Below are 27,424 nucleotides of genomic sequence, written 5' to 3'. Positions count from 1 at the left end.
GCACCCAATCGCGCTGGCACTCCCGTCCTGAAATACAATCATCTGCATTGGTCCAGGTCTCGGATGTCCTTATACCAGTGCAGATGCAATGTATTGCGCTTTAGGAGGCTGGTGGATGTATTCCTCCATTTGCTGACATTTTTCAATGCAAACAAGGAAAGTGGCTTCACGGTGATGATGATGACGCACAGTAATGGACAGAAGCGAGGAGTTTATTATAAGTTTATTACAGTATACGGTTAAATATCACAAAAAGAGAGAAAAGGCAGAAGACCTCTTATACAGACACAAGAACACACCAGCCCCAGCTCTGCAAAGCTGCCGAGCAATAAAGACACTCAGCCGCAGCTTCTTATCCCAATTTTATTAGTCTCACCAGGTCTAATCTGCCCACCCCACCCACCAGTATCTAGGACCCTTAATTACATTGGCAGATCTTCAAGAAAAGGGGTTTGATGGCAGTCACCGACTTGTAGGACATTGTGCAAAGGTTGCTGCAAAAGTGCTCACAGATGAAGGATTAACATGACAAAGGGTACAGTGCAAGGGTACAGGTCTCATCAGTGCTTCCATGTGATGGCAGCTACACCGGTTCCATCTGCAGCTCTTCAAAGTCCCCTTCGATCTCATGGAATGAGGCGTGGGAGCCGATGACTACGAGGGTGGCACCTAAGGAGAAATGAGATGATGAGAGTTCTGGAGGCACAAAGGAGATGAAAGCAGCACCGTGTAATGGGGGGGGAATGTAGGAGAGCTGAGTAAGACAGAGAGTAAGGGTAGAATTGAGTCTTGCCCAAAACTTGATCCCTAGGGCAGTGCCCTCCAACCTGCAGCTCTCTAGCTGCTGCAAGACTACAACTCCCAGAATTCTGTGACAGGTCTAAGGCTATGTTCACAAGCAGCATTTTGATGCTTTATTTTGCAGATTATTAGCCTTGTACTGTAGACAAATCAGATATGTAACGCTGAAAAATCTGAAACCTTGTAGATTTTGCGGTTTTGTTTTTTTTAAAGAGCAGCTTCTTTTCTGTAGAGGAAGTAATTTATTGAACAATCCCGTGAAGCGCGTCAGATAGTGCGGTTACCCTGACGGTATACTACGACAAGCCTACAAATCAAAAGAAGGAGGACCGGTTAATTCCGAGAGCACAGTTAGATACGAAAGACATTAACATACGACTCAGTGCTTCTTTTGATAATGGACACAGGTCAAAAAGATTCTGGCCAAAAATGGAGACATACTTTGTATGGATACTGATATCCGCTAACTTGTGGGCCCTGCTCCCTCTATCACACATCGGAAACACAGATCCATTGGGAATAGAGAGGTTCATAGCCATTTTACTACCTCCTCCTCTAGGGAGATACGTGGCTTCCAACCAGACCAAAGGGCTGTTAAACGTGTCACATGTACATATATTGAGACTGGTAAAACATTTATGATGCCACAACTTTGTCAGATATCCCGGGGCTAGGGGCTCCCTAGCTATCCCTGCTCCCCGTATTACTTCTGATGGTGAAGACACAAGGGCCACGTACTTTGCTGAGTTCCCGATTCTACACTTAATCTGTTCCTTACCCCACCCACGGAAGTGGGTAGTAGTAGTGTATAAAAATATGCAAACCAGATTAACAAGGTAATACATACAGGGATAAAGGAAAATACCAATCACACTAATACACATTCACAGTAAGCAGAGTGGAACACAGGAGAGCGAAGGAAGGAGCAACCGAATAGAGGATGAAGAAATGCACACCGACAAAAAGCAACAGTCTTTAGATAAATACTCCAAACGCCTTCTAAAAAAAAAACAGCTCCTCCAGCTCCAGAACAAGGCAACAAGAAACTAACACTGGCATCCCTGAAAGCCAGATAAGACTATATTGTATATTATTATCTATCTAATTATATCTAATATATAAAGCTGAATGTGTGTGTGTATGTATATGTATGTGTGTATGTCCGGGATTGGCATCTGCACCGTCGCAGCTACAGCCACAAAATTTTGCACAGTCACACGTCTGGACCCTGAGAGCGTCATAGGCTATGTTGTGAGGCGAAATTTTAACACCGTGCATTCCAATTCACCAAACAATTTTGCCCCTATCTACATAATGGGGAAAAAGTGAAAGGAAAAGTGTTGGGAGGCAAATTGACAGCTGCCAGATGTGAACAAGGGGGACTTAAAGAGTGAGAGCGATGGCGCCAAAGAGTATATACCGTACAGATGCTAAGGTGGGGCCCCGACATAGGATACTCGCCACACACGGGGATATGAACACACACACAAAATGCGCCACACACTACAACGTGCTTGAACACATATACCACCCTCAGCACACATTTCACCACACATACACCAACCTCGCCACATAAAAGTCGAAATACAAAAGTCGCCACTCAAAACTCGCCACGCAAAATTCGCCACATGCAAAACTAGGCTCACGCAAAACTCGCCACATGCAAAACTAGGCTCACACGGAAAAATTGCCACATGCCCAAAAGTTGCAACACATGCAAAATTTGCCTCACACAAAACTTGCACATACTCAACACACCACACATAAAACTCGCCACGCGCAAAACTTGCTGCACACAACTTGCTACACTAACCTGTCACATAACCATAACAAAAAACAGATGACATACGGTGGCATTAGAGTATAAAACGTAATACTTTATTGATTAAAACATAATAGACCAAAATGTATGAAGACAATAAAACGAACAAAAAAAGCGGAGTAGTCACAAACACAATGGCAAGAGACAGGCTTGAGACACTATAAGCGCATACTAACCTGTCACATGCAACTCGACACACAAAGTTGCTACACGCATGTTGCCACGCAAAACTCATCTCACAAAAGTCGCTACATGCAGGGCCGTATTTGCCACTAGGCACTTGAGGGCACGTGCCTAGGGCGCCAGGAAGCGGGGGGCGGCACCTGAGCAAGGTTTTTTTTTGTTTTGCTTTTTTTGATCCGGGATCACCGCCAGCCCATCCGCCCCCCCCCCATACCCTGCCTCCCCCGCCTCCCCACCTCCTTGAACTCATCATACTCACCCTCCTCGGCTCCAGCGGGGGGAGGCCGACGGGGGGATGGATGCGGAGCCTTGCATACAAGATGGGACTTGGGAAGGGGGGGGGGGGAACAGAGCCATCAGATCAGCCATGTATACAAGATGGGACTGGGGGGGGGTACAGAGCCATGCATACAAGATGGGACTGGGGGGAACAGAGCCATCAGCCATGCATACAAGATGGGACTGGGGGGGAACAGAGCCATCAGCCATGCATACAAGATGGGACTGGGGGGGAACAGAGCCATCAGCCATGCATACAAGATGGGACTGGGGGGGAACAGAGCCATCAGCCATGCATACAAGATGGGACTGGGGGGGAACAGAGCCATCAGCCATGCATACAAGATGGGACTGGGGGGGGGGTTGGGGGGTTTACAGAGCCATGCATACAAGATGGGACTGGGGGGGAACAGAGCCACCAGCCATGCATACAAGATGGGACTGGGGGGAACAGAGCCATCAGCCATGCATACAGAATGGGACTGGGAGGGAGCAGAGCCATGCATACAAGATGGGACTTGGGGGGGGGGGGGGGGGGGGCAAAGCCATCAGCCATGCATACAAGATGGGACTTGGGGGGGGGGGGGGGGGAACAGAGCCATCAGCCATGCACACAGGATGGTACTGGGGGGAGGGGCAGCGCCATGCATACAGGATGGGACTCGGGGGGAACAGAGCCGTGCATACAAGATGGGACTTGGGGGGGGGGGGGGGAAACAGAGCCAGGCATACAAGATGGGACTTGGGGGGGGGGGGAAACAGAGCCATCAGCCATGCATACAGGATGGGACTGGGGGGAGGGGCAGCGCCATGCATACAGGATGGGACTCGGGGGGAACAGAGCCGTGCATACAAGATGGGACTTGGGGGGGGGGGGGTGACAGAGCCATCAGCCATGCATACAGGATGGGACTGGGGGGAGGGGCAGCGCCATGCATACAGGATGGGACTGGGGGGGAGCAGGGCCATGCATACAGGATGGGACTGGGGGGAGCAGAGCCATGCATACAGGATGGGACTGGCGGGTGACAGAGCCATGCATACAGGATGGGACTGGCGGGTGACAGAGCCATACATACAGGATGGGACTGGGGGGGAACAAAGCCATGCATACAAGATGGGACTGGGGGGGGGGGGGGGGACAGAGCCATGCATACAGGACGGGATGGGAGGGGGAACAGAGCCAAGCATACAAGATGGGACTTGGGGGGGTGGGGGGGAAACAGAGCCATCAGCCATGCATACAGGATGGGACTGGGGGGGGAGCAGAGCCATGCATACAGGATGGGACTTGGGGGGGGGGGGGGGTGACAGAGCCATCAGCCATGCATACAGGATGGGACTGGGGGGGGGAGCAGAGCCATGCATACAGGATGGGACTTGGGGGGGGGGGGGGGTGACAGAGCCATCAGCCATGCATACAAGATGGGACTGGGGGGTGACAGAGCCATGCATACAGGATGGGACTGGGGGGGAACAGAGCCATACATACAGGATGGGACTGGGGGGGAACAAAGCCATACATACAGGATGGGACTGGGGGGGAACAGAGCCATAGATACAGGATGGGACTGGGGGGGAACAAAGCCATACATACAAGATGGGACTGGGGGGGGGGGGGGAAACAGAGCCATGCATACAGGATGGGACTGGGGGGAAACAGAGCCATGCATACAAGATGGGACTGAGGGGATGGAACAGAGCCATGCATACAAGATGGGACGGGGTGGACAGCGCCAAGCATACAAGATGGGACTGGGGGGGAGCAGAGCCATGCATACAAGATGGGACAGGGGGAGCAGAGCCATGCATACAAGATGGGTCTGGGGGGGGGGGGGGTGGGGGGGCGAACAGAGCCATGCATACAAGATGGGACTGGGGGGGAGCAGAGCCATGCATACAAGATGGGACAGGGGGTAGCAGAGCCATGCATACAAGATGGGAGGGGGGAGCCGAGCCATGCATACAAGATGGGAGGGGGGAGCCGAGCCATGCATAGAACAGGAGGAGCCACACAGAGCAGGACAGGACAGGGGGAACCACCAGGGCCGGCTCCTGGTTTTCATGGGCTCTGGGCGAAAGAGTCCCAGTGGGCCCCTTTAACACATACCACAATTCATAATGCACGGATACGGCAGAGAAATATAGGTATAGTACAATGCCAAAGATTTCACTTACTTCTTACATTACATGAGTGATATCTATTGTACATTCTACATTAGCTCAGAAACCGGACAGTATAGTCCTCTATACAGAATAATGAGCCCCATATATTGCTCCAAACAGAATAATGAGCCCCATATATTGCCCCATACAGTATAATGGCCCCATATAGTGCTCCATACAGTATAATTGGCACTACAGAGTGCTCCATACAGAATGAGCCGCATATATTGCTCCATACGGAATTGACCCCATATAATGCTCCATACAGTATATGATGGGCCCCATCTAATTGCTCCATATATAATGGGCCTCACATAATGCTCCATACAGTATATGATCGGCCCCATACAGTATACTGAGTCTCATATATTGCTCCATACAGAATGGGCCCCATATAATGCTCCAAAAATAATTGGCCCCATAAGATGCTCCATGCATAATGGGCCCCATATAATGCTCCATATATAATTGGCCATATAAAATGTTCCATATATAATTAGTCCCATAAGATGCTTCATATATTATTGGCCCCCTATACTGCTCCATATTGAATTGACCCCATAAGATGTTCCATATAGAATTAGCCCCATATAATGCTCCATATATGGGCCCCTTCTGATGGTCCCCATATATTGTTCCAAATTAAAAAAAAAAAAAATGAAATACTCACCTCTCGTTGCTTGTCGCTGCTCTGCTCTGGACTCCTCACCGTCGGTGTCTTCCTGCTCTCTGTGCTGCGACTGCTCAGCCAGAGGGGGCGCACTGGTGACGTCATCGCGCCCTCTGACCTCAACATCACAGTCAGAGGATGGAAGACGCTGCAGCGCTGGAACCGGGAGAGGTAAGTATCGCAAGTGCCGGGGCCCGGAGCAGGCGGGGGGTCCACTCGCGGGGGGTGGCACTATAGTGCGCCAGTGTCACCAAAGGCGAGTGGGCCCCCTGCCCTTGCCCGGGTGCGGATGCCGGCCCTGTGAACCACACATACTGGGATAGGAATGAGGGGATAATACATACCCGGCTTATACTCGAATTAATAAGCTTATCCAGTTTTCTGTGGCAAAATTAGGTGCCTTGGCTTATACTCGAGTATATACGGTATGTAATATATACACATGTATGTGTGTGGCTATATATGTATAGCTTTGTCGCCATAAAAGGAGGGGGGCCCAGACAGTTCTTGCACAGGGGCCCCAAGCTGTCAGTGTCCGCCCCTGCCCCGGGATCAATCGTACTCGCATCTTTCAGAAGTGAGTCCAATTGAGGCTCTGACTGCCGGGTCAGAGCGACGTAAGCAGCGTGATCAGATCATGCTGCCGATGTCGCTCACTTGCACTGCAGAGGCCAACACTGATGATAAGTGCTCCAGTGGAGCAAAAGACAGCGAAGATTAAGTGCATGGGGGGGGGTCTTGAGGGGAATTGGAGTGGGGATGGGGAGATTTATTATGTGTGGAGAATTTGAGTGGGGATGAGGTTATTGTGTGTGGGGAGATTTGTAGTGGGGATGGGGGGGATTTAATGTGTGGGAGGACACAAAATGAAGAGCAAAGGGGGAGGTGGGGAAACAGTACAGGGGAATGGGGGGCATTTTTGAGGAAACCGTACATGGGAATGGGTGGCATGTACGAAAAAACAGTATGGGAGAATGGGGGGCAAGTATGAGGAAACAGTATGGGGAGGGGGGCATGTATGAGGAAACAGTATGGGGGAATGGGGGGTATGTATGAGGAAACAGTACTGGGGAATGGGGGACGTGTATGAGGAAACAGTATGGGGGAATGGGGGGTATGTATGAGGAAACAGTACTGGGGAATGGGGGGCATATACGAGAAAACAGTATGGGGGAATGGGGGCATGTATGAGGAAACAGTATGGGGGAATGGGGAGCATGTATGGCAAAACAGTATGGGGGAATGGGGGGCATGTATGAGGAAACAGTATGGGGGGCATATACGAGAAAACCGTATGGGGGAATGGGGGCATGTATGAGGAAACAGTATGGGGGAATGGGGGGCATGTATGAGGAAACAGTATGGGGGGCATATACGAGAAAACAGTATGGGAGAATGGGGGAATGTATGAGGAAACAGTACTGGGGAATGGGGGGCATGTATGGGCAATGGGGGGCATGTATGAGGAAACAGTATGGGGGAATGGGGGGCATGTATGAGGAAACAATATGGGAGAATGAGGGCACAGTATGAGTAGCGATGTGAAAAATGTATGTGGACCGAGTACGGGGAGTGAGGGTGATGGGATGTGTGCAGACACAATGGGGAGTCAGGTGAGCAGGCAGTATAGAAAGTGAGGGGGGAAATATATGAGGATACAGTATGGTATGGATACAGTATGGTGAAAAGGAGGGATGTGAGAGGAGACAGTATGAGGATGGAGGGGAATAGTGTGAGGAGACAGTATGGGGGAGAAAAGTGAGTGGGCACAGAATAGAAACTGAGTAGTGGGTTCGTAGCATGGGGGGGCAGTGTAAGGGCACAGCCAGGAGGGGACAGTATACCAAGGAGGGGGAGTGTGATGAGAGAGTACAGTATAAATACTGGGCCCTATAGGGGGTATACAGTGTGAGAGGACAGTGTGAAGAGGGGACCGGTATAGAAAGGAGAGGTCAGTGTGAGGAGCATGTACCATAAGAGGGACAGTGTGGGGATCATATTTTGTGCAGACAATATAGTGAGGGGCAATTTATTATTCAGGAGCATTATAATGACACTTATATCTTTAAGGGCATCATGTGGAGATTTTCTGCAAAAGAGCGGAGAAGATGGAAGTCTGCAGAGACGGCTGTGGATGAGAAAACTCATCATGGGATCCTGACAAGATGAAGAAAAGAAGGAGAACGACTCCAGAGACGACGTCATCTATCAGGTACCTGGATGTAAATGTTATTTGTGATACTAACTAACGCTCACGTTTTTTTTATATTAGGAGCATTAAAGGGGATGTCCAGGCTTGTGATGAGTCTGCAGTCATTCTTTGTGACTGCAGACTTCTGAGTTCTCGCAGTGCACACTGCATGCTGTCAGGATTCTTTCGTGCTGGCGATTTACATACATGCGGTCTCGTGCTGACTAGACATGTGTGACCTCACTCAATTAAAATGAACTGAGCGATGTCGGGCACGTCTAGTCGGAAAGTAGTTAGAAGTATACAAATCACATACTTGTGTTGACATGACTGTCCACCGGCAAGGGAGAATCCTAGTAGTGTGCAGTGCATGAGTTGTGAGAATTCAGAAGCTGTGATGTCAGGATTCAGCTCTGCAGGTTCCAGTAGTCGTCACATGGACACTTCACTCATATGTGATTTTCATACTTCTGGTCCTGTGACATCGAGCTTCTCTTCTGCTTCTCTGTTTTTCACTGAACATTGAGAGCATTAAGGAGAGGAGCTCATGGTACATGACGAAGTGTGAAAATCGCATGTGTGCTGGGGGTGGTGGGGCACCAAAATGAATTCTTGCCCCGGGTGCCAGAAACCCTAGATACACCTCTGCCGGTATGCTACTGTGCGCGGTGATTACCGGGTCCGGTGGAGGGAGGTCTGTGCACAGGCAGTGAGGCAGGGACTGAGGGTGTGCACAGAGAGGATGGAGACCCGGACAATGCCCGTCCCAGTCTGCGCCGTAGCCTGGAGCCTCATTATCATAGGAATATGTCAGGTAATAAATTGTTTTTGTAAAGCTTTATAGTGTAGTTTTAGGTCAGAGGGGGATGGTTAGGGATGAGCTCGGAAGGTGCAGGGACGGGTAGTGATGGCTACTTGCGGACATGTGCGGCACTTGTGGTTTTACACATTTGCGGTGAGACAAAAAAAAAAAAAAAGCACCGCTAGCAGCGTTTTTTTTTCTATTGCTGCAAGTCCCGCATTTGCCGGATCGCGGCAAAACCGCAAGTGCCGCACATGTCCGCAAGTCCCATAGGGAATGAATGAGGCGGAACGCAGTGTTGCCGTAAGTGATCCGTTACACGGCAGATGCGGAAAAACTGCCCGATCTGCTGCAAAAGGCGACTTTCACATCAGCGATTATTGCCAAAGTCACTGCCGATAGTGTCATACTCACCAAAGGGGGAGGCAGCACTAAAAGTGCCTGGGGCAGCAGAATCTCGAAAAACGGCCCTGGCTACACGCATGTCGCCACACGCAACTCAACACACACAACTTCACACATGAAACTCGCCCTAAAACACACACAAGTCTGGTATTATCCTTCAAAAATAAAATTCTGATTAATAAGCAGAAAAACTACAAGAGCAACAAATGTACCATATAGGAAATACGGCAGCTGTCAGTCACATGACCTGTCTATTATGTGTATGTGAGCGCTAATATATACAGCCAGGGGGGGGGCTTCCTGTTGGCTGGGGATTTATCAGGCTGCCAATAGCAACCAATCACAGCTCAGCTTCTATTTTGCTAGTTAATTAATCTGAGCTCTGATTGGTTAATATAGGCAGGACATTCTCAGTATAACAAAGCTTGTGTGAGGTAATAGCATGTCAGTTAGGGTGTGTTGGTGGAAAGGCTGATGTCAGTCACATTACCTCTATGTGAGAGGATATAGAAACTGCCAGTTACAGACTATTTTTACCACAATAATGCCTCATAAGAAAAGGAATTCCATGGCAAGAATGTCAGCTGATGCGAAAAGAAAAGCTGCATTACGGGTCAATGAAAAATGTGAAGACCGAGAAACAAGGCTGACACATATGAGAACAGCAGCTGCTTCCTCAAGGGCCAATGAACTTTCTGAGGAGAGGGAAGCAAGGCTTGCAGACATGAAAATAAGAGCAGCTTCCTCAAGGGCCAATTAACTTTCTGAGAGGGAAGCGGGGCTTGCAGACATGAAAACAAAAGCTGCTTCCTCAAGGGCCAATGAACTTTCTGAGGAGAGGGAAGCGAGGCTTGCAGACATGAAAACAAGAGCTGCTTCCTCAAGAGCTAATGAACTTTCTGAGGGGAGGGAAGCGAGGCTTGCAGACATGAAAACAAAAGCTGCTTCCTCAAGAGCTAATGAACTTTCTGAGGGGAGGGAAGCGAGGCTTGCAGACATGAAAACAAGAGCTGCTTCCTCAAGAGCTAATGAACTTGCTGAGGAGAGGGAAGCGAGGCTTGCAGACATGAAAACAAGAGCTGCTTCCTCAAGGGCCAATGAACTTTCTGAGGAGAGGGAAGCGAGGCTTGCAGACATGAAAACAAGAGCTGCTTCCTCAAGAGCTAATGAACTTTCTGAGGGGAGGGAAGCGAGGCTTGCAGACAAGAGAACAAGAGCTGCTTCCTCAAGGGCCAATGAACTTTCTGAGGAGAGGGAAGCGAGACTTGCAGACATGAAAACAAGAGCCGCTTCCTCAAGAGCCAATGAACTTTCTGAGGAGAGGGAAGCGAGGCTTGCAGACATGAAAACAAGAGCTGCTTCCTCAAGAGCTAATGAACTTGCTGAGGGGAGGGAAGCGAGGCTTGCAGACATGAAAACAAGAGCTGCTTCCTCAAGAGCTAATGAACTTGCTGAGGGGAGGGAAGTGAGGCTTGCAGACATGAAAACAAGAGCTGCTTCCTCAAGAGCTAATGAACTTGCTGAGGGGAGGGAAGCGAGGCTTGCAGACATGAAAACAAGAGCTGCTTCCTCAAGAGCTAATGAACTTGCTGAGGGGAGGGAAGCGAGGCTTGCAGACATGAAAACAAGAGCTGCATCCTAAAGAGCCAATTAACTTACTTTTTGCCTTTTAATAATTGCATTTCTATTTGTTTTGTATTTTTTTGTGTGCAGAATAAATACACACATACACATAGGAGAGGGGAGAGGCCAAGGTCTGAACAGCTGGGACCATCAATGCTGGAAAGCTCTCAACTGAACAGACTAACCCCTGCACTGCTAGCAGATACCTGCACAGTTTAATATGCTGGTGAAGAGCTTCTAATCAGTGCAGGAGTACGTGAAATCAGACGCTGCAGTCTTCTGGCTCCCCTATGTCGCGGTAAACCCGTGACGCATGACAGAGCACGCAGGAATGTTTTACCATTAAGGATTTCATCAATTGTAAGACAAAGGGGATCATTTACAAAGCTACTCTGCGTGAGTTTAGGAAAACGGTGGGACATCAATTATTGTTAAGATACCTCAATCGGAAAGCACATTAATGGCGTACATAGGAGGTGACACCTCACTTTTGAAGTTCATGGGTACTGATTTGGTTAGACCACCTAAAAGACGAGGTAACTTTGGCAGACTTTTGCTGCAAAGGGAGACCAAATGGATATATCAGTTGCACACCTCCAACCTACAGGGACTTCATGAACAGCTCAACTTTAGCTGTTTTATCTAAGGTCACTTCCCTCTTTTCCCCCATTTTCTCCCCCTTTCCTCAAATCCCCCATCTCCATTATGTTTTGTCATCACTTTATTGGTTCGACCATATTGTCCTTCAGCCAAGTCTGTGTATCTGGCTTCCATACATACATGCTGCATTGATATTTTATTCTTCCGTTTTTATTGCCTTGTGGGGGGCCACACCCTCACTGTGGGGTGAAACCTGTGACCCTCGATGATCATGAATAGATCTTCTCCTTCCATGCTCATTTAATCATCTTATTTATGGTGCACGCTCTCCTTCTAGCTTGTATAACTGCCTGGGGAGAATGTAAAGGTACTTAACAGGATGCTTTTCAAGTACACACCTCTGGGCGTTTACCATCCTGGACCAGTGGGGTTGACGCTTAGGCCATATACTAGGTTTAATCTCCCGGCCACATCGTCACACCCCACATAGCGAGCGAACATCGGCCGATCTCTCCACTGACATCGCGTGACATGTCCCGGATATCCTGTGCTGCGGCTATACGTCTGTCGAGACGCGCCCACATCTGGCCCAGCAGCGATGACATGAGACCTCTCCATTTATTACTTGCACAGTTGTCGTCTTGGGCACTTGATATATGGGTTGGAAATGGTCCTGGACTGTTTATTCGTGTGTTTTTGAGTATGGCTCTTTTTTATTAAAGATTATGTTTTATTGGCACTCTCTTCGCTTAATATAAATTCTACCAGAGACAGCGTTATGATTACAGCTCTTGGTGGGCACATTTAGCTGGTTTTGCAAGTGTTGTACAGGTCAGTGAATGCCGGGGACAAGTTGATCATCCATGCGCCAATATGTGCTCACAAGTCTTACCTAGAACCCAGAATACTGCGGCTCCTGCACCGGCGAGCCAGAAAAATGGGAAGGAGACGGCGCCTGCCAGGCCGTACTGATGAGCCGTACTGACTTCTCGACCTGTAATAAGAAGGTAGTGTGTTATATAAGCAGGAGGACAAGTTACATGCGCTCAAGCAAGACCGCGGTCAGCTACAACTTATAACCTTTACATAAAGGTATACTCTGCAGCAAGTTACAATTTCTACAGCAAGTTAATAGTACTCATCATATCATACTAGATGCGAGGTCCCCTTGTCCGGATGCTGCGGTCTCCACTAGCGCTCATGCATGAGCACAGCTTCATCCCTGGACTGACTCCTCGAATTGCATTACCGATAGCAATCCTGATTTGCTACTTTGCAAAGTTTCAGATTAAACGTCTAAGGAAACCTAAATATTAAAGACTGACAGTCACTTCCAGAGACTAGGTGTGAACAGGTCCATACTAACAAATAAAGCAGAACATTAACTTTATAGCATGCAAATATGAGATATATGAAATTAGAATTGCATTACTGCTCTAAAAAAAGTAGGAAAAAACTAAAATACTTAGCGCATAAAATGGCCAAATTCAAGTATGTCCAGCAGCCACCACAAGGAGATCCTCTTTGTTGGGAACCTAACCTGATTCCTCTCCTGGGCTGGGTTCCCAGCAAAGAGGATTGCCTTGTCGTGCCTGCTGGACATACATGAATTTGGCCAATTTATGCGCTAAGTATGTCCAGCAGGCATGACAAAGCGATCCTCTTTGCTGGGAACCCAACCCAGGAGCGGAATCACTTTAGGTTCCCAACAAAGAGGATCTCCTTGTGGTGGCTGCTGGACATACATGAATTTGGTCAATTTGTGCACTAAGTATCTTTGTTTTTTTTCCTATTTTCTACAGCAGTAATGCAATTCTAATTTCATATATCTCATATTTGCATGATATAGCGTTACAGAGTGCAGCTTTATTAGTATGCACCTGTTCACACTTGATCTCTGGAAGTGACAGTCAGTCTTTAAAAGTCTACGAAACTTTAGGATTCTTACTTACAAACCCGGCTCCTATCTGTCTGATCACTGAAACCAAGAACAAAATCATTGTCTCAAGGTGGAACCGTGTCTACGGAGACCTGTAACGACGGAGTTCTCGCTTCCTTCGGGGCACAAGGAGACATTTTCCCCAGAATGAAATATTAATCTATTCCTCAGTCCGGCACAGATTGTGTTAGCGATGTCGTCTCGTCACCCAACTTACCAAACAGGACCATCTTGGACTGCAGGGTTTTCAGGTAAATGATGTAGCAGGCACCAAAGAACACGGCGATGGCGATGAGCAGCATGGGGCTGGTGATACTGAGACAAAGATTATATATAGGGGTGTTAGTCACGTCTTCATTCATACCGTTTCGGCGCACAGAAGACTATGTGATCACTTGGGATTGGAGGAAGTCCCATAAAGTGACGAGAACCTAGTGACCTGGAATCACTTTACAATACAAGGCAAGACGTACAGTGACGGGAACGAGGTGGTGACCGGACCAGGCAGCTCTGGAGAAGATCCCAGGTACTCACATGCAGTACATAATAAGCCCCAGAAAGACGAAGATGTAGTTGCTCTGGAAATGGTCCACGTTTCGGGTCACCCGCTTACAAAGATCTCCGAAGTTCTGCGGCCGAGAGAAGCGCCTTTGATCGACAAAGTTGTTCCATGGGCGAATGTGGGAGCGACGCCGGTCGAACCAGTCCTTGGCGGTGGCTTGAGTTATCATCTTGGGAAAGATCCTGTGGGTCAAGAAGAGTGGGAGACGAATGAGTGAAGGAAAACAGGGTAAAGCCGCCCTCTACTACTCGCTACCTAAAGATCCTGCTATATCATTCTGTTCTCGTTTACTAACAATAGGAGAGATTCTAGATGTAAAATGTGAGAGTGACTGCAATAAAAAGCAAGAAAATTCCCAATCATTTCTTACTCCAAGTTCTCCTTTCCCCGAGTTTCATTTTGTAATCAAACTGAGAAACATATAAAAAAATATTACATTACTACTATTTTTGGTTCATTTCTATTCCAACAGACTAAATTTTATTTCTTTACTCCTCTCAATCCTGTGTCTTGCTCTAAGACAACTGTATGTAGAAGAACACCCCACCGTTATACATAGGGGCAGTATTATAGTGGTTATATTCCTGTACATAGGGGCAGTATTATAGTAGTTATATTCCTGTACATAGGGGCAGTATTATAGTGGTTATATTCTTGTACATAGGGGCAGTATTATAGTAGTTATATTCTTGTACATAGGAGCAGTATTATAGTAGTTATATTCTTGTACATAGGAGCAGTATTATAGTAGTTATATTCTTGTACATAGGGGCAGTATTATAGTAGTTATATTCCTGTACATAGGGGCAGTATTATAGTAGTTATATTCCTGTACATAGGAGCAGTATTATAGTAGTTATATTCTTGTATATAGGGGCAGTATTATAGTAGTTATATTCTTCTACATAGGGGCAGTATTATAGTAGTTATATTCTTGTACATAGGGGCACTATTATAGTAGTTATATTCCTGTACATAGGAGCAGTATTATAGTAGTTATATTCTTGTACATAGGGGCAGTATTATAGTAGTTATATTCTGGTACATAGGGGCAGTATTATAGTAGTTATATTCCTGTACATAGGAGCAGTATTATAGTAGTTATATTCTTGTACATAGGGGCAGTATTATAGTAGTTGTATTCTTGTACATAGGAGCAGTATTATAGTAGTTATATTCTTGTACATAGGGGCAGTATTATAGTGGTTATATTCCTGTACATAGGGACAGTATTATAGTAGTTATATTCTTGTACATAGGGGCAGTATTATAGTAGTTATATTCTTGTACATAGGGGCAGTATTATAGTGGTTATATTCCTGTACATAGGGACAGTATTATAGTAGTTATATTCTTGTACATAGGGGCAGTATTATAGTGGTTATATTCCTGTACATAGGGACAGTATTATAGTAGTTATATTCTTGTACATAGGGGCAGTATTATAGTGGTTATATTCCTGTACATAGGGACAGTATTATAGTAGTTATATTCTTGTACACAGGGGCAGTATTATAGTAGTTATATTCTTGTACATAGGAGCAGTATTATAGCAGTTATATTCTTGTACATAGGAGCAGTATTATAGTAGTTATATTCTTGTACATAGGGGCAGTATTATAGTAGTTATATTCTTGTACATAGGAGCAGTATTATAGTAGTTATATTCTTGTACATAGGGGCAGTATTATAGTAGTTATATTCTTGTACATAGGGGCAGTATTATAGTAGTTATATTCTTGTACATAGGGGCAGTATTATAGTAGTTATATTCTTGTACATAGGAGCAGTATTATAGTAGTTATATTCTTGTACATAGGAGCAGTATTATAGTAGTTATATTCTTGTACATAGGGGCAGTATTATAGTAGTTATATTCTTGTACATAGGAGCAGTATTATAGTAGTTATATTCTTGTACATAGGAGCAGTATTATAGTAGTTATATTCTTGTATATAGGGGCAGTATTATAGTAGTTATATTCTTGTACATAGGGGCAGTATTATAGTAGTTATATTCTTGTACATAGGAGCAGTATTATAGTAGTTATATTCTTGTACATAGGAGCAGTATTATAGTAGTTATATTCTTGTATATAGGGGCAGTATTATAGTAGTTATATTCTTGTATATAGGGGCAGTATTATAGTAGTTATATTCTTGTATATAGGGGCAGTATTATAGTAGTTATATTCTTGTACATAGGGGTAGTATTATAGTAGTTATATTCTTGTACATAGGAGCAGTATTATAGTAGTTATATTCTTGTACATAGGAGCAGTATTATAGTAGTTATATTCTTGTACATAGGAGCAGTATTATAGTAGTTATATTCTTGTATATAGGGGCAGTATTATAGTAGTTATATTCTTGTATATAGGGGCAGTATTATAGTAGTTATATTCTTGTACATAGGAGCAGTATTATAGTAGTTATATTCTTGTACATAGGGGGCAGTATTATAGTAGTTATATTCTTGTGCATAGGAGCAGTATTATAGTAGTTATATTCTTGTATATAGGGGCAGTATTATAGTAGTTATATTCTTGTACATAGGAGCAGTATTATAGTAGTTATATTCTTGTACATAGGAGCAGTATTATAGTAGTTATATTCTTGTATATAGGGGCAGTATTATAGTAGTTATATTCTTGTATATAGGGGCAGTATTATAGTAGTTATATTCTTGTATATAGGGGCAGTATTATAGTAGTTATATTCTTGTATATAGGAGCAGTATTATAGTAGTTATATTCTTGTACATAGGGGGCAGTATTATAGTAGTTATATTCTTGTGCATAGGAGCAGTATTATAGTAGTTATATTCTTGTATATAGGGGCAGTATTATAGTAGTTATATTCTTGTACATAGGAGCAGTATTATAGTAGTTATATTCTTGTACATAGGAGCAGTATTATAGTAGTTATATTCTTGTATATAGGGGCAGTATTATAGTAGTTATATTCTTGTATATAGGGGCATTATTATAGTAGTTATATTCTTGTATATAGGGGCAGTATTATAGTAGTTATATTCTTGTATATAGGAGCAGTATTATAGTAGTTATATTCTTGTACATAGGGGGCAGTATTATAGTAGTTATATTCTTGTACATAGGGGGCAGTATTATAGTAGTTATATTCTTGTACATAGGGGGCAGTATTATAGTAGTTATATTCTTGTACATAGGGGGCAGTATTATAGTAGTTATATTCTTGTACATAGGGGCAGTATTATAGTAGTTGTATTCTTGTACATAGGGGCAGTATTACATCAATTATATTCCTGTTCACAAATAATACATTCATCATAGTTCCTACTTGTTAATAAGACCAGCGGGCCCCTCTTCTGCTCCTCCATTTATTACATCCCCACTCTTCCCTGCCATGGTTAGTGCCTCTTGTCAGTCAGAATAGTAAAAGCCTGTGATAAAAGGTAGAGAAAGAGAGAGAAAACAGAACTTAGGCTGGCCTTTCTTAAAGGATCCTCCAGATAAATTCCTTTAATCTGCGAACAGTGAGATCCGAATGCTTACTGATTAGTATAGATGTTAAAATGCAATTCACTCCGGATACTTTTGGTTTGGATGAATGTGTGGCTCAGGACCGTTAGCTGTCAGAAAAATAAGAGTTGCAATACCATACAGAACCTGTAGACAGGTGGGGCACTATGTTAGAAAGTAAAGCAGCAATATATTTTTTTAACCCCTGCCCGACCTGTGTCGCCACGTAGGCGTCATGAAAGTCGGTGCCAATGCGACCTGTGATGCCTATGTGGCGTCATGGAGGGATCGCGTCCATGCAGATCGGGGGAAAGGGTTAACTCCCATTTCACCCGATCTGCAGGGACAGGGGGAGTGGTAGTACAGCCCAGGGGGGGTGGCTTTGCCCCCACGTGGCTACGATCGCTCTGATTGGCTGTTGAAAGTGAAAATGCCAATCAGAGAAATTTGTAATATTTTACCAATGAAACTTGGTGAAATATCACAATCCAGCCATGGCCGATGCTGCAATATCATCGGCCATGGCTGGAGACCCCGATCTGCACTCACCATCGACTGACAGCAGCGATCTGCTGTCGCCGTCAGTCTTCCTCTCCCCTCCATCCTGTCCGGCGCACCCCCACCCCCCGCTGTCCGATCCCATCCCCCCGTACCTCCGGAGTTCCGGGGTCCCTCCCGATGTCCAACCGGCATCTAGGATGGGCGCCGCTATCTTCCAAAATGGCAGGCGCACGCGTAGTGCGCCCGCCGAATCTGCCAGCCGGCAGATTCGTTCATTCATTTTGTTCACTGTGATCAAAATAAAAAAAATAGTAAATAGCCCCGTAGCCCCCCCCCCCCCCCCCTTTATCACCCCCATTGGTAGGGAACATCATAAAGTAAAGAAAATATATTTACTTTTATTTTTCCACTAGGGTTAGGGTTAGAATGAGGGTTAGGGTTAGCAACTAGGGTTAGGGTTAGAACTAGGGTTAGGGCTAGGGTTAGGGATAGAACTAGGGTTAGGGATAGAACTAGGGTTAGGGATAGAACTAGGGTTAGGGATAGAACTAGGGTTAGGGCTATGGTTAGATCTAGGGTTAGGGATAGATCTAGGGTTAGGGATAGAACTAGGGTTAGGGATAGAACTAGGGTTAGGGATAGAACTAGGGTTAGGGATAGAACTAGGGTTAGGGATAGAACTAGGGTTAGGGATAGAACTAGGGTTAGGGCTATGGTTAGATCTAGGGTTAGGGATAGATCTAGGGTTAGGGATAGAACTAGGGTTAGGGATAGAACTAGGGTTAGGGCTATGGTTAGATCTAGGGTTAGGGATAGATCTAGGGTTAGGGTTAGAACTAGGGTTAGGGCTAGGGTTAGGGATAGAACTAGGGTTAGGGATAGAACTAGGGTTAGGGATAGAACTAGGGTTAGGGATAGAACTAGGGTTAGGGCTATGGTTAGATCTAGGGTTAGGGATAGATCTAGGGTTAGGGATAGAACTAGGGTTAGGGATAGAACTAGGGTTAGGGATAGAACTAGGGTTAGGGATAGAACTAGGGTTAGGGATAGAACTAGGGTTAGGGATAGAACTAGGGTTAGGGATAGAACTAGGGTTAGGGATATGGTTAGAACTAGGGTTAGGGATAGAACTAGGGTTAGGGTTAGAACTAGGGTTAGGGCTATGGTTAGAACTAGGGTTAGGGATAGAACTAGGGTTAGAACTAGGGTTAGGGATAGATCTAGGGTTAGAACTAGGGTTAGGGTTAGAACTAGGGTTAGGGTTAGAACTAGGGTTAGGGCTATGGTTAGAACTAGGGTTAGGGTTAGAACTAGGGTTAGGGCTATGGTTAGAACTAGGGTTAGGGATAGAACTAGGGTTAGGGTTAGAACTAGGGTTAGGGCTATGGTTAGAACTAGGGTTAGAACTAGGGTTAGGGATAGATCTAGGGTTAGAACTAGGGTTAGGGTTATGGTTAGAACTAGGGTTAGGGATAGAACTAGGGTTAGAACTAGGGCTATGGTTAGAACTAGGGTTAGAACTAGGGTTAGGGATAGAACTAGGGTTAGGGTTAGAACTAGGGTTAGGGCTATGGTTAGAACTAGGGTTAGGGATAGATCTAGGGTTAGAACTAGGGTTAGGGTTATGGTTAGAACTAGGGTTAGGGATAGAACTAGGGTTAGAACTAGGGCTATGGTTAGAACTAGGGTTAGAACTAGGGTTAGGGATAGATCTAGGGTTAGGGTTGGAATTAGGGTATGTGCACATGGTGAGGATTTGGCTGCAGATACGTAGCAGTTTTCCATCAGGTTTACAGGACCATGTAAACCTATGGAAAACCAAATCCGCTGTGCCCATTGTGCGGAAAATACCGCGCGGAAACGCTGAGTTGTATTTTCCGCAGCATGTCAATTCTTTGTGCGGATTCCGAAGCGTTTTACACCTGTTCCTCAATAGGAATCCGCAGGTGTAAAACCGCAGGTGAAATCCACACAAAAAATACTGGAAATCCGCGGTAAATCTACAGGTAAAACGCAGTGCGTATTACCTACGGATTTTTCAAAAATGGTGCTGAAAAATGCGCACACGAATCCACAACGTGGGCACATAGCCTTAGGGTTAGGGTTGGAATTAGAGTTAGGGATAAGATTAGGGTTAGCGGTGTGTTGGGGTTAGGGTTAGGCTTGTGGTTAGGGTTATGGTTGGGGTTAGGGGTGTGTTTGGGTTATGGTTTGAGTTAGAATTGAGGGGTTTCCACTGTTTAGGCACATCAGGTGGTCCTAAACGACATGGCGCCACCATTGATTCCAGCCAATCTTGCGTTCAAAAAGTCAAATGGTTCTTCCTCCCTTCCGAGCCCCAACGTGTGCCCAAACAGTGGTTTACCCAAACATATGGGGCATCAGCGTACTCAGTAAAAATTGCACAACAAATTTGGGGGTCTAATTTGTCCTGTTACCCTTGGGAAAATAAAAAATTGGGGGCTAAAAAATGTTTTTGTGGGAAAAAAATGATTTTTTATTTTCACGGCTCTGCGTTATTAACTTCTGTGACGCACTTGGGGGTTCAAAGTGCTCACCACATATCTAGATAAGTTCCTTGGGGGGGGGTCTAGTTTCCAAAATGGGGTCACTTGTGGGGGGTTTCTACGGTTTAGGCACATCAGGGGCTCTGCAAACGCAACGTGACGCCCGCAGACTATTGCATCAAAGTCTGCATTTCAAAACGTCACTACTTCACTTCCGAGCCCCGACGTGCGCCCAAACAGTGGTTCCCCCCCACATATGGGGTATCAGCGTACTCAGGACAAACTGGACAACAACTTTTGGGGTCCAATTTCTCCTGTTACCCTTGAGACAATAAAATAATTGTGGACTACACTGTGTGCAGAATTATTAGGCAAGTTGTATTTTAGAGGATTATTTTTATTATCGATCAACAACTATGTTCTCAATCAACCCAAAAGACTCAGAAATATCAAAGCTTAATATTTTTGGAAGTTGGAGTGGGTTATTTTTAGATTTGGCTATCTTAGCAGGATATCTGTTTGTGCAGGTAACTATTAGGCTGGGTTCACACTGCGTTAGTGTGACCCGTTTAACGGACTACGTTACACCGCGGCATAACGCGGTGTAATGTAGTCCGTTAACGCCGCCATTACTTTCTATGGCGGACGCATCGCTACCGCACGCCCACAATGGGCGTGCGCTAGCAATGTGCCGTCATTGAGTGATGGACCCGAGACGCGGGCTGCAGAACTCCATTAACGCAGCTAATGCTATTAACCCTGTGTGAACAACTTTTTACTATTGATGATGCGTATGCAGCATCAATAGTAAAAAGATCTAATGTTACAAATAATATTAATTAAAAAATTAAAAAAAAAAAACGTTATTCTCACCCTCCGACGTGGCGCGGTGTCCTCGGCAGGTTACGGTTCCAAAGATACTATGCGAGAAGGACCTTCCATGACGTCACGGTCCTGTGCTCATACCAACCCTGGGACCGGAAGCTGCCGCGTGCACCGCACACAGGCGCCAGGACTACAAGGGGCCCTCGGAAGGTGAGTATATGTTTATTTTTTATTTTAAGTCTTTTTTAACCACACATATAGTGCCCACATTGCTATATACTACGTGGGCTGTGTTACATACTGTGTGGGCTGTGTTATATACTACATGGCTGCTATGTACTACATGGGCAGTGTTATATACTGTGTGGGCTGCGTTATATACTACATGGCTGCTATATACTATGTGGGCAATGTTATATACTACGGGGCTGCGTTATATACTACATGGCTGCTATATACTACATGGGCAGTGTTATATACTGCATGGGCTGCGTTATATACTACATGGCTGCTATATACTACATGGGCAGTGTTATATACTGCGTGGGCTGCGTTATATACTACATGGCTGCTATATACTACATGGGCAGTGTTATATACTGTGTGGGCTGCGTTATATACTACATGGCTGCAATATACTACGTGGGCAGTGTTATATACTGTGTGGGCTGTGTTATATACTACATGGCTGCTATATACTATGTGGGCAATGTTATATACTGCGGGGCTGCGTTATATTCTATATGGCTGCTATATACTATGTGGGCAGTGTTATATACTGTGTGGGCTGTGTTATATACTACATGGCTGCTATATACTATGTGGGCAATGTTATATACTGCGGGGCTGCGTTATATTCTATATGGCTGCTATATACTATGTGGGCAGTGTTATATACTGTGTGGGCTGCGTTATATACTACATGGCTGCAATATACTACGTGGGCAATGTTATATACTGTGTGGGCTGCGTTATATACTACATGGCTGCAATATACTACGTGGGCAATGTTATATACTGTGTGGGCTGCGTTATATACTACATGGCTGCTATATACTACATGGGCAGTGTTATATACTGTGTGGGCTGCGTTATATACTACATGGCTGCTATATACTACATGGGCAGTGTTATATACTGCGTGGGCTGTCTCGCGAGACCGCTATGTCATCATCTTGCGAGACCGCAATGCATGACCCAGAGCGTCACGAGGAGCGGGAAAGGCGCCGGAAGGTGAGAATATAATGTTTTTTTTATTTATTTTGTTCATTATTTTTAACATTAGATATTTTTACTATTGAGGCTCCATCAATAGTAAAAAGTTGGTCATACAGCGTTAATAGCAGCGTTAACAGAGTGCGTTACACCGCGGCATAACACGGTGTAACGCAGCCATTAACCCTGTGTGAGCGCTGACTGGAGGGGAGTACGGAGCGGGCACTGAGAGTAGGAAGGGGCGAATTCGCGGCCGGACTGTGCCCGTTGCTGATTGGTCGTGGCCGCGACCAATCAGTGACGCGGGATTTCCATGACAGACAAACAGACAGAAGTGACCCTTAGAAGATTATATAGTAGTTACCTCAGCCTTTGTGCAAGGAGGAACAGGAGGAGCACTGCCAGAACCCTGCAAAATGACCTCCAGCAGGCCACAAATGTGCATGTGTCTGCACAAACGGTTAGAAACCGACTCCATGAGGATGGTCTGAGGGCCTGACGTCCACAGATGGGGGTTGTGCTCACAGCCCAACACCGTGCAGGACGCTTGGCATTTACCACAGAACACCAGGATTGGCAAATTCGCCACTGGCACCCTGTGCTCTTCACAGATGAAAGCAGGTTCACACTGAGCACATGTGACAGATGTGACAGAGTCTGGAGACGCCGTGGAGAGCGATCTGCTGCCTGCAACATCCTTCAGCATGACCAGTATGACAGTAGGTCAGTAATGGTGTGGGGTGGCATTTCTTTGGGGGGCCGCACAGTCCTCCATGTGCTCGCCAGAGGTAGCCTGACTGCCATTAGGTACCGAGATGAGATCCTCAGACCCCTTGTGAGACCATATGCTGGTGCGGTCGGCCCTGGGTTCCTCCTAATGCAGGACAACGCCAGACCTCATGTGGCTGGAGTGTGTCAGCAGTTCCTGCAAGATGAAGGCATTGAAGCTATGGACTGGCCGCCCGTTCCCCAGACCTGAATCCGACTGAACACATCTGGAACATCATGTCTCGCGGATTCTTTAGTCCAGGTCTGGGATGAGATCCCTCAGGAGACCATCCACTGCCTCATCAGGAGCATGCCCAGGTGTTGTAGGGAGATCATACAGGCACGTGGAGGCCACACACACTACTGAGCATCATTTCTGTGTCTTGAGGCATTTCCACTGAAGTTGAATCAGCCTGTAACTTCATTTTCCACTTTGATTTTGAGCATCATTCCAACTCCAGACCTCCGTGGGATATTAGTTGTGATTTACATTGATAATTGTCAGGTTTAATTGTTCTGAACACATTCTATTATGCAATGAATAAAAATGTGCAACTGGAATATTTCATTCAGTGATATCTGTTAATTTTTTTGAGCAGTGCATGTATAGCTGTAATTTTTATTATTGTTTAATTTTTTTATTGTTTATTATTGTATAAATGCAATCAAAAAATACTTCTGGGGAATATATACGTACACACACATATTCCTCAGTAGCAGTTTATGATCGTGTGTTAAAAAAAACAAACAAACAAACAAAAATAACAGTGCAAGGTTAAAATGTAGATATCTATATCTTTAAAGTTTTTTCCACTAAAAAAAAGTAAACAATTACTATATATATATATTTTTTTTTTTTTTTTTTTTTTTTTTTAAATATGAATACACCATGTAGAATTATAAAATATACAAAAAAAAAAAATTAAAAAAGGTTCACAGTCTCTGGCAACCTTAAAAGGGAACCTGTCACCCCCAAAATCGAAGGTGAGTTAAGCCCACCGGCATCAGGGGCTTATCTCCAGCATTCTGTAATGCGTTCTGTAATGCTGTAGATAAGCCCCGATGTATCCTGAAAGATGAGAAAAAGAGGTTAGATTATACTCACCCAGGGGCGGTCCTGCTGCGGTCCGGTCCGATGGGGGTCACGGTCTGGGGCCTCCCATCTTCTTACGATGACGTCTTCTTATCTTCACGCTCCGGTGTACTTTGTCTGCCCTGTTGAGGCAGACCTTTCTCGGCGCCTGCGCACTGCAGTACTTTGTCTGCCCTCAACAGGGAATATAAGTACGCCTGCGCCGGAGCGGCAGTATGAAGACCAGAAGAGGACATCGTAAGAAGATGGGAGGCCCCGGACCGGACCGCGACGCCCATCGGATCGGGACCGCCCCTAGGTGAGTATAATCTAACCTCTTTTTCTCATCTTTCAGGAAACTTCGGGGGCTTATCAACAGCATTAGAGAATAATGCAGATAAGCCCCTGATGCTGATGGGCTTAGCTCATCTTCGATTTTGGGGGTGACAGGTTCCCTTTAAGACTCAATGTCGTGGCCCTGTTAACTAGTGACTATTCATGTTAAAAATGTAAAAAAAAACAAAAACAACAAAAAAAAAAACATGCTAAATAAGTTAACGGGAGGGTGGAATAAACAAAAAAAACAAAGGAAAAAATGTGTCTGATTGACATAATGAAATGCCTGCATGAAGAATTAGGGGGATGTTTAAGTGTCCGACCATAAAGCCCTGTGCACTTCTGATGGGGGGGAGGGGGGAGGTCCGCGGCGTTCCTTTACACCTCTGATGGGGGGAGGCTGCGGTGTGCCACCTTACACCTCTGATTGGGGGGGGGGGGGGGTTGGGGAGGGGGTGGAGGCTGCGGTGCCACCTTACACCTCTGATGGGGGAGACTGCGGCGCCACCTTACACCTCTGATGGGGGAGGCTGCGGTGCCACCTTACACCTCTGATGGGGGAGACTGCGGCGCCGCCTTACACCTCTGATGGGGGAGGCTGCGGCGCCGCCTTACACCTCTAATGGGGGAGGCTGCGGCGCTCCCTTGCACCTCTGATGGGGGAGGCTGCGGCGCTCCCTTACACCTCTGATGGGGGAGGCTGCGGCGCTCCCTTACACCTCTGATGGGGGAGGCTGCGGCGCTCCCTTACACCTATGATGGGGGAGGCTGCGGCGCTCCCTTACACCTATGATGGGGAGGCTGCGGCGCTCCGTTACACTTCTGATGGGGGAGGCTGCGGCGCCACCTTACACCTCTGATGGGGGAGGCTGCGGCGCCACCTTACACCTCTGATGGGGGAGGCTGCGGTGCCACCTTACACCTCTGATGGGGGAGGCTGCGGTGCCACCTTACACCTCTGATGGGGGGGCTGCGGTGCCACCTTACACCTCTGATGGGGGAGGCTGCGGTGCCACCTTACACCTCTGATGGGGGAGGCTGCGGCGCTCCCTCACACCTCTAATGGGGGAGGCTGCAGCGCTCCCTTACACCTCTGATGGGGGGGCTGCGGCGCTCCCTCACACCTCTGATGGGGGAGGCTGCGACGCTCCCTTACACCTCTGATGGGGGAGGCTGCGGCGCTCCCTCACACCTCTGATGGGGAGGCTGCGGCGCTCCCTCACACCTCTGATGGGGGAGGCTGCGACGCTCCCTTACACCTCTGATGGGGGAGGCTGCGGCGCTCCCTTACACCTCTGATGGGGGGGCTGCGGCGCTCCCTCACACCTCTGATGGGGAGGCTGCGGCGCTCCCTCACACCTCTGATGGGGGAGGCTGCGGCGCTCCCTCACACCTCTGATGGGGGAGGCTGCGGCGCTCCCTCACACCTCTGATGGGGGAGGCTGCGGCGCTCCCTCACACCTCTGATGGGGGGGCTGCGGCGCTCCCTCACACCTCTGATGGGGGGGCTGCGGCGCTCCCTCACACCTCTGATGGGGGGGCTGCGGCGCTCCCTTACACCTCTGATGGGGAGGCTGCGGCGCTCCCTCACACCTCTGATGGGGGAGGCTGCGGCGCTCCCTTACACCTCTGATGGGGGAGGCTGCGGCGCTCCCTCACACCTCTGATGGGGGAGGCTGCGGCGCTCCCTCACACTTCTGATGGGGGGGCTGCGGCGCTCCCTTACACCTCTGATGGGGAGGCTGCGGCGCTCCCTCACACCTCTGATGGGGGAGGCTGCGGCGCTCCCTCACACCTCTGATGGGGGAGGCTGCGGCGCTCCCTCACACTTCTGATGGGGGGGCTGCGGCGCTCCCTTACACCTCTGATGGGGGAGGCTGCGGCGCTCCCTCACACCTCTGATGGGGGAGGCTGCGGCGCTCCCTCACACCTCTGATGGAGGAGGCTGCGACGCTGCCTTACCCAGTAGTCACCAGCAACGTCATCGCCCATCTAGGTTCCAGGATCCGGTCACGGCCCGGGCATCCTGAGTAGGAGGGAACGGCTGAAAGCAGCGAGTCTGGAGGTTTAACCCTGCGTTACATCAGAGTCCCTGGTGGGCTCGAGATCTCCGCTGACATCATGGAGATCTGTAGCGTCACAGCAGGCGTTTCGGGAGGAGACCACCAGCATTTACAGGGACCACATATTGCCAATTTCCCCATACAAACCGCTGTTTAACTTTCCAAACTACTTTAACCCCTTCTTCCCCTCTAACGTACATATACGATAGGAAAAGATGGCGGCAGAGGAAACTGTTAATATCTGGAGCCCCCGAGATCTCTGCTTGCTGTCACCGAATAGAGAAACATTCTGGGGTTCCTGTAGACTTCAGGTTACCTGCACTGATACATTGCAGCAAAGCTTCAGCTGATAGAGGGGATAGTCAGGACTGGAGGCAGACATCAGGGTTTGTTTACGCCCCACTACAAGTCCCAGCCAGCTATAACAATCTGTTCACGTGACACCAGCTCTCCGCGACCACCTACCTCCTCTCCTTCCCGAGACCGGAAGTGATCTGGCACTGACCGGAAAAAATAGAAGACAAACTAGCTCCCCGAGCGCCGCTGCCATAGCAACAAATGCCACGAAGGCAGGCTCGGTGACGTCACGCCG

The 27,424-nt window shown here is 47.0% G+C and overlaps 1 protein-coding gene across 2 annotated transcripts; it reads right to left on the bottom strand.

Annotated features, from left to right (window-relative positions):
- Positions 1–210: 210 nt before the first annotated feature.
- Positions 211–27,424, bottom strand: RABAC1 (Rab acceptor 1). Of its 2 annotated transcripts, none has more exons than XM_069742900.1 (6): positions 27,298–27,424; positions 17,364–17,466; positions 14,016–14,225; positions 13,699–13,796; positions 12,435–12,536; positions 211–669 (listed from the first exon to the last, which is right to left on the bottom strand). In XM_069742900.1, the coding sequence occupies exons 2-6, from the start codon at positions 17,429–17,431 to the stop codon at positions 584–586; spliced, it is 564 nt and encodes a 187-aa protein (XP_069599001.1). In that variant the 5' UTR covers positions 17,432–17,466; positions 27,298–27,424; the 3' UTR covers positions 211–583. The 2 variants fall into 2 exon arrangements, with proteins under 2 accessions (XP_069599001.1, XP_069599002.1); XM_069742901.1 differs by lacking the exon at positions 27,298–27,424 and adding an exon at positions 17,579–17,655.

The sequence above is a fragment of the Ranitomeya imitator genome, chromosome 10, assembly GCF_032444005.1.
Source record: "Ranitomeya imitator isolate aRanImi1 chromosome 10, aRanImi1.pri, whole genome shotgun sequence".
In the NCBI taxonomy this organism is placed as follows: domain Eukaryota; kingdom Metazoa; phylum Chordata; class Amphibia; order Anura; family Dendrobatidae; genus Ranitomeya; species Ranitomeya imitator.
This window is presented reverse-complemented; position numbering and strand designations above follow the sequence as displayed.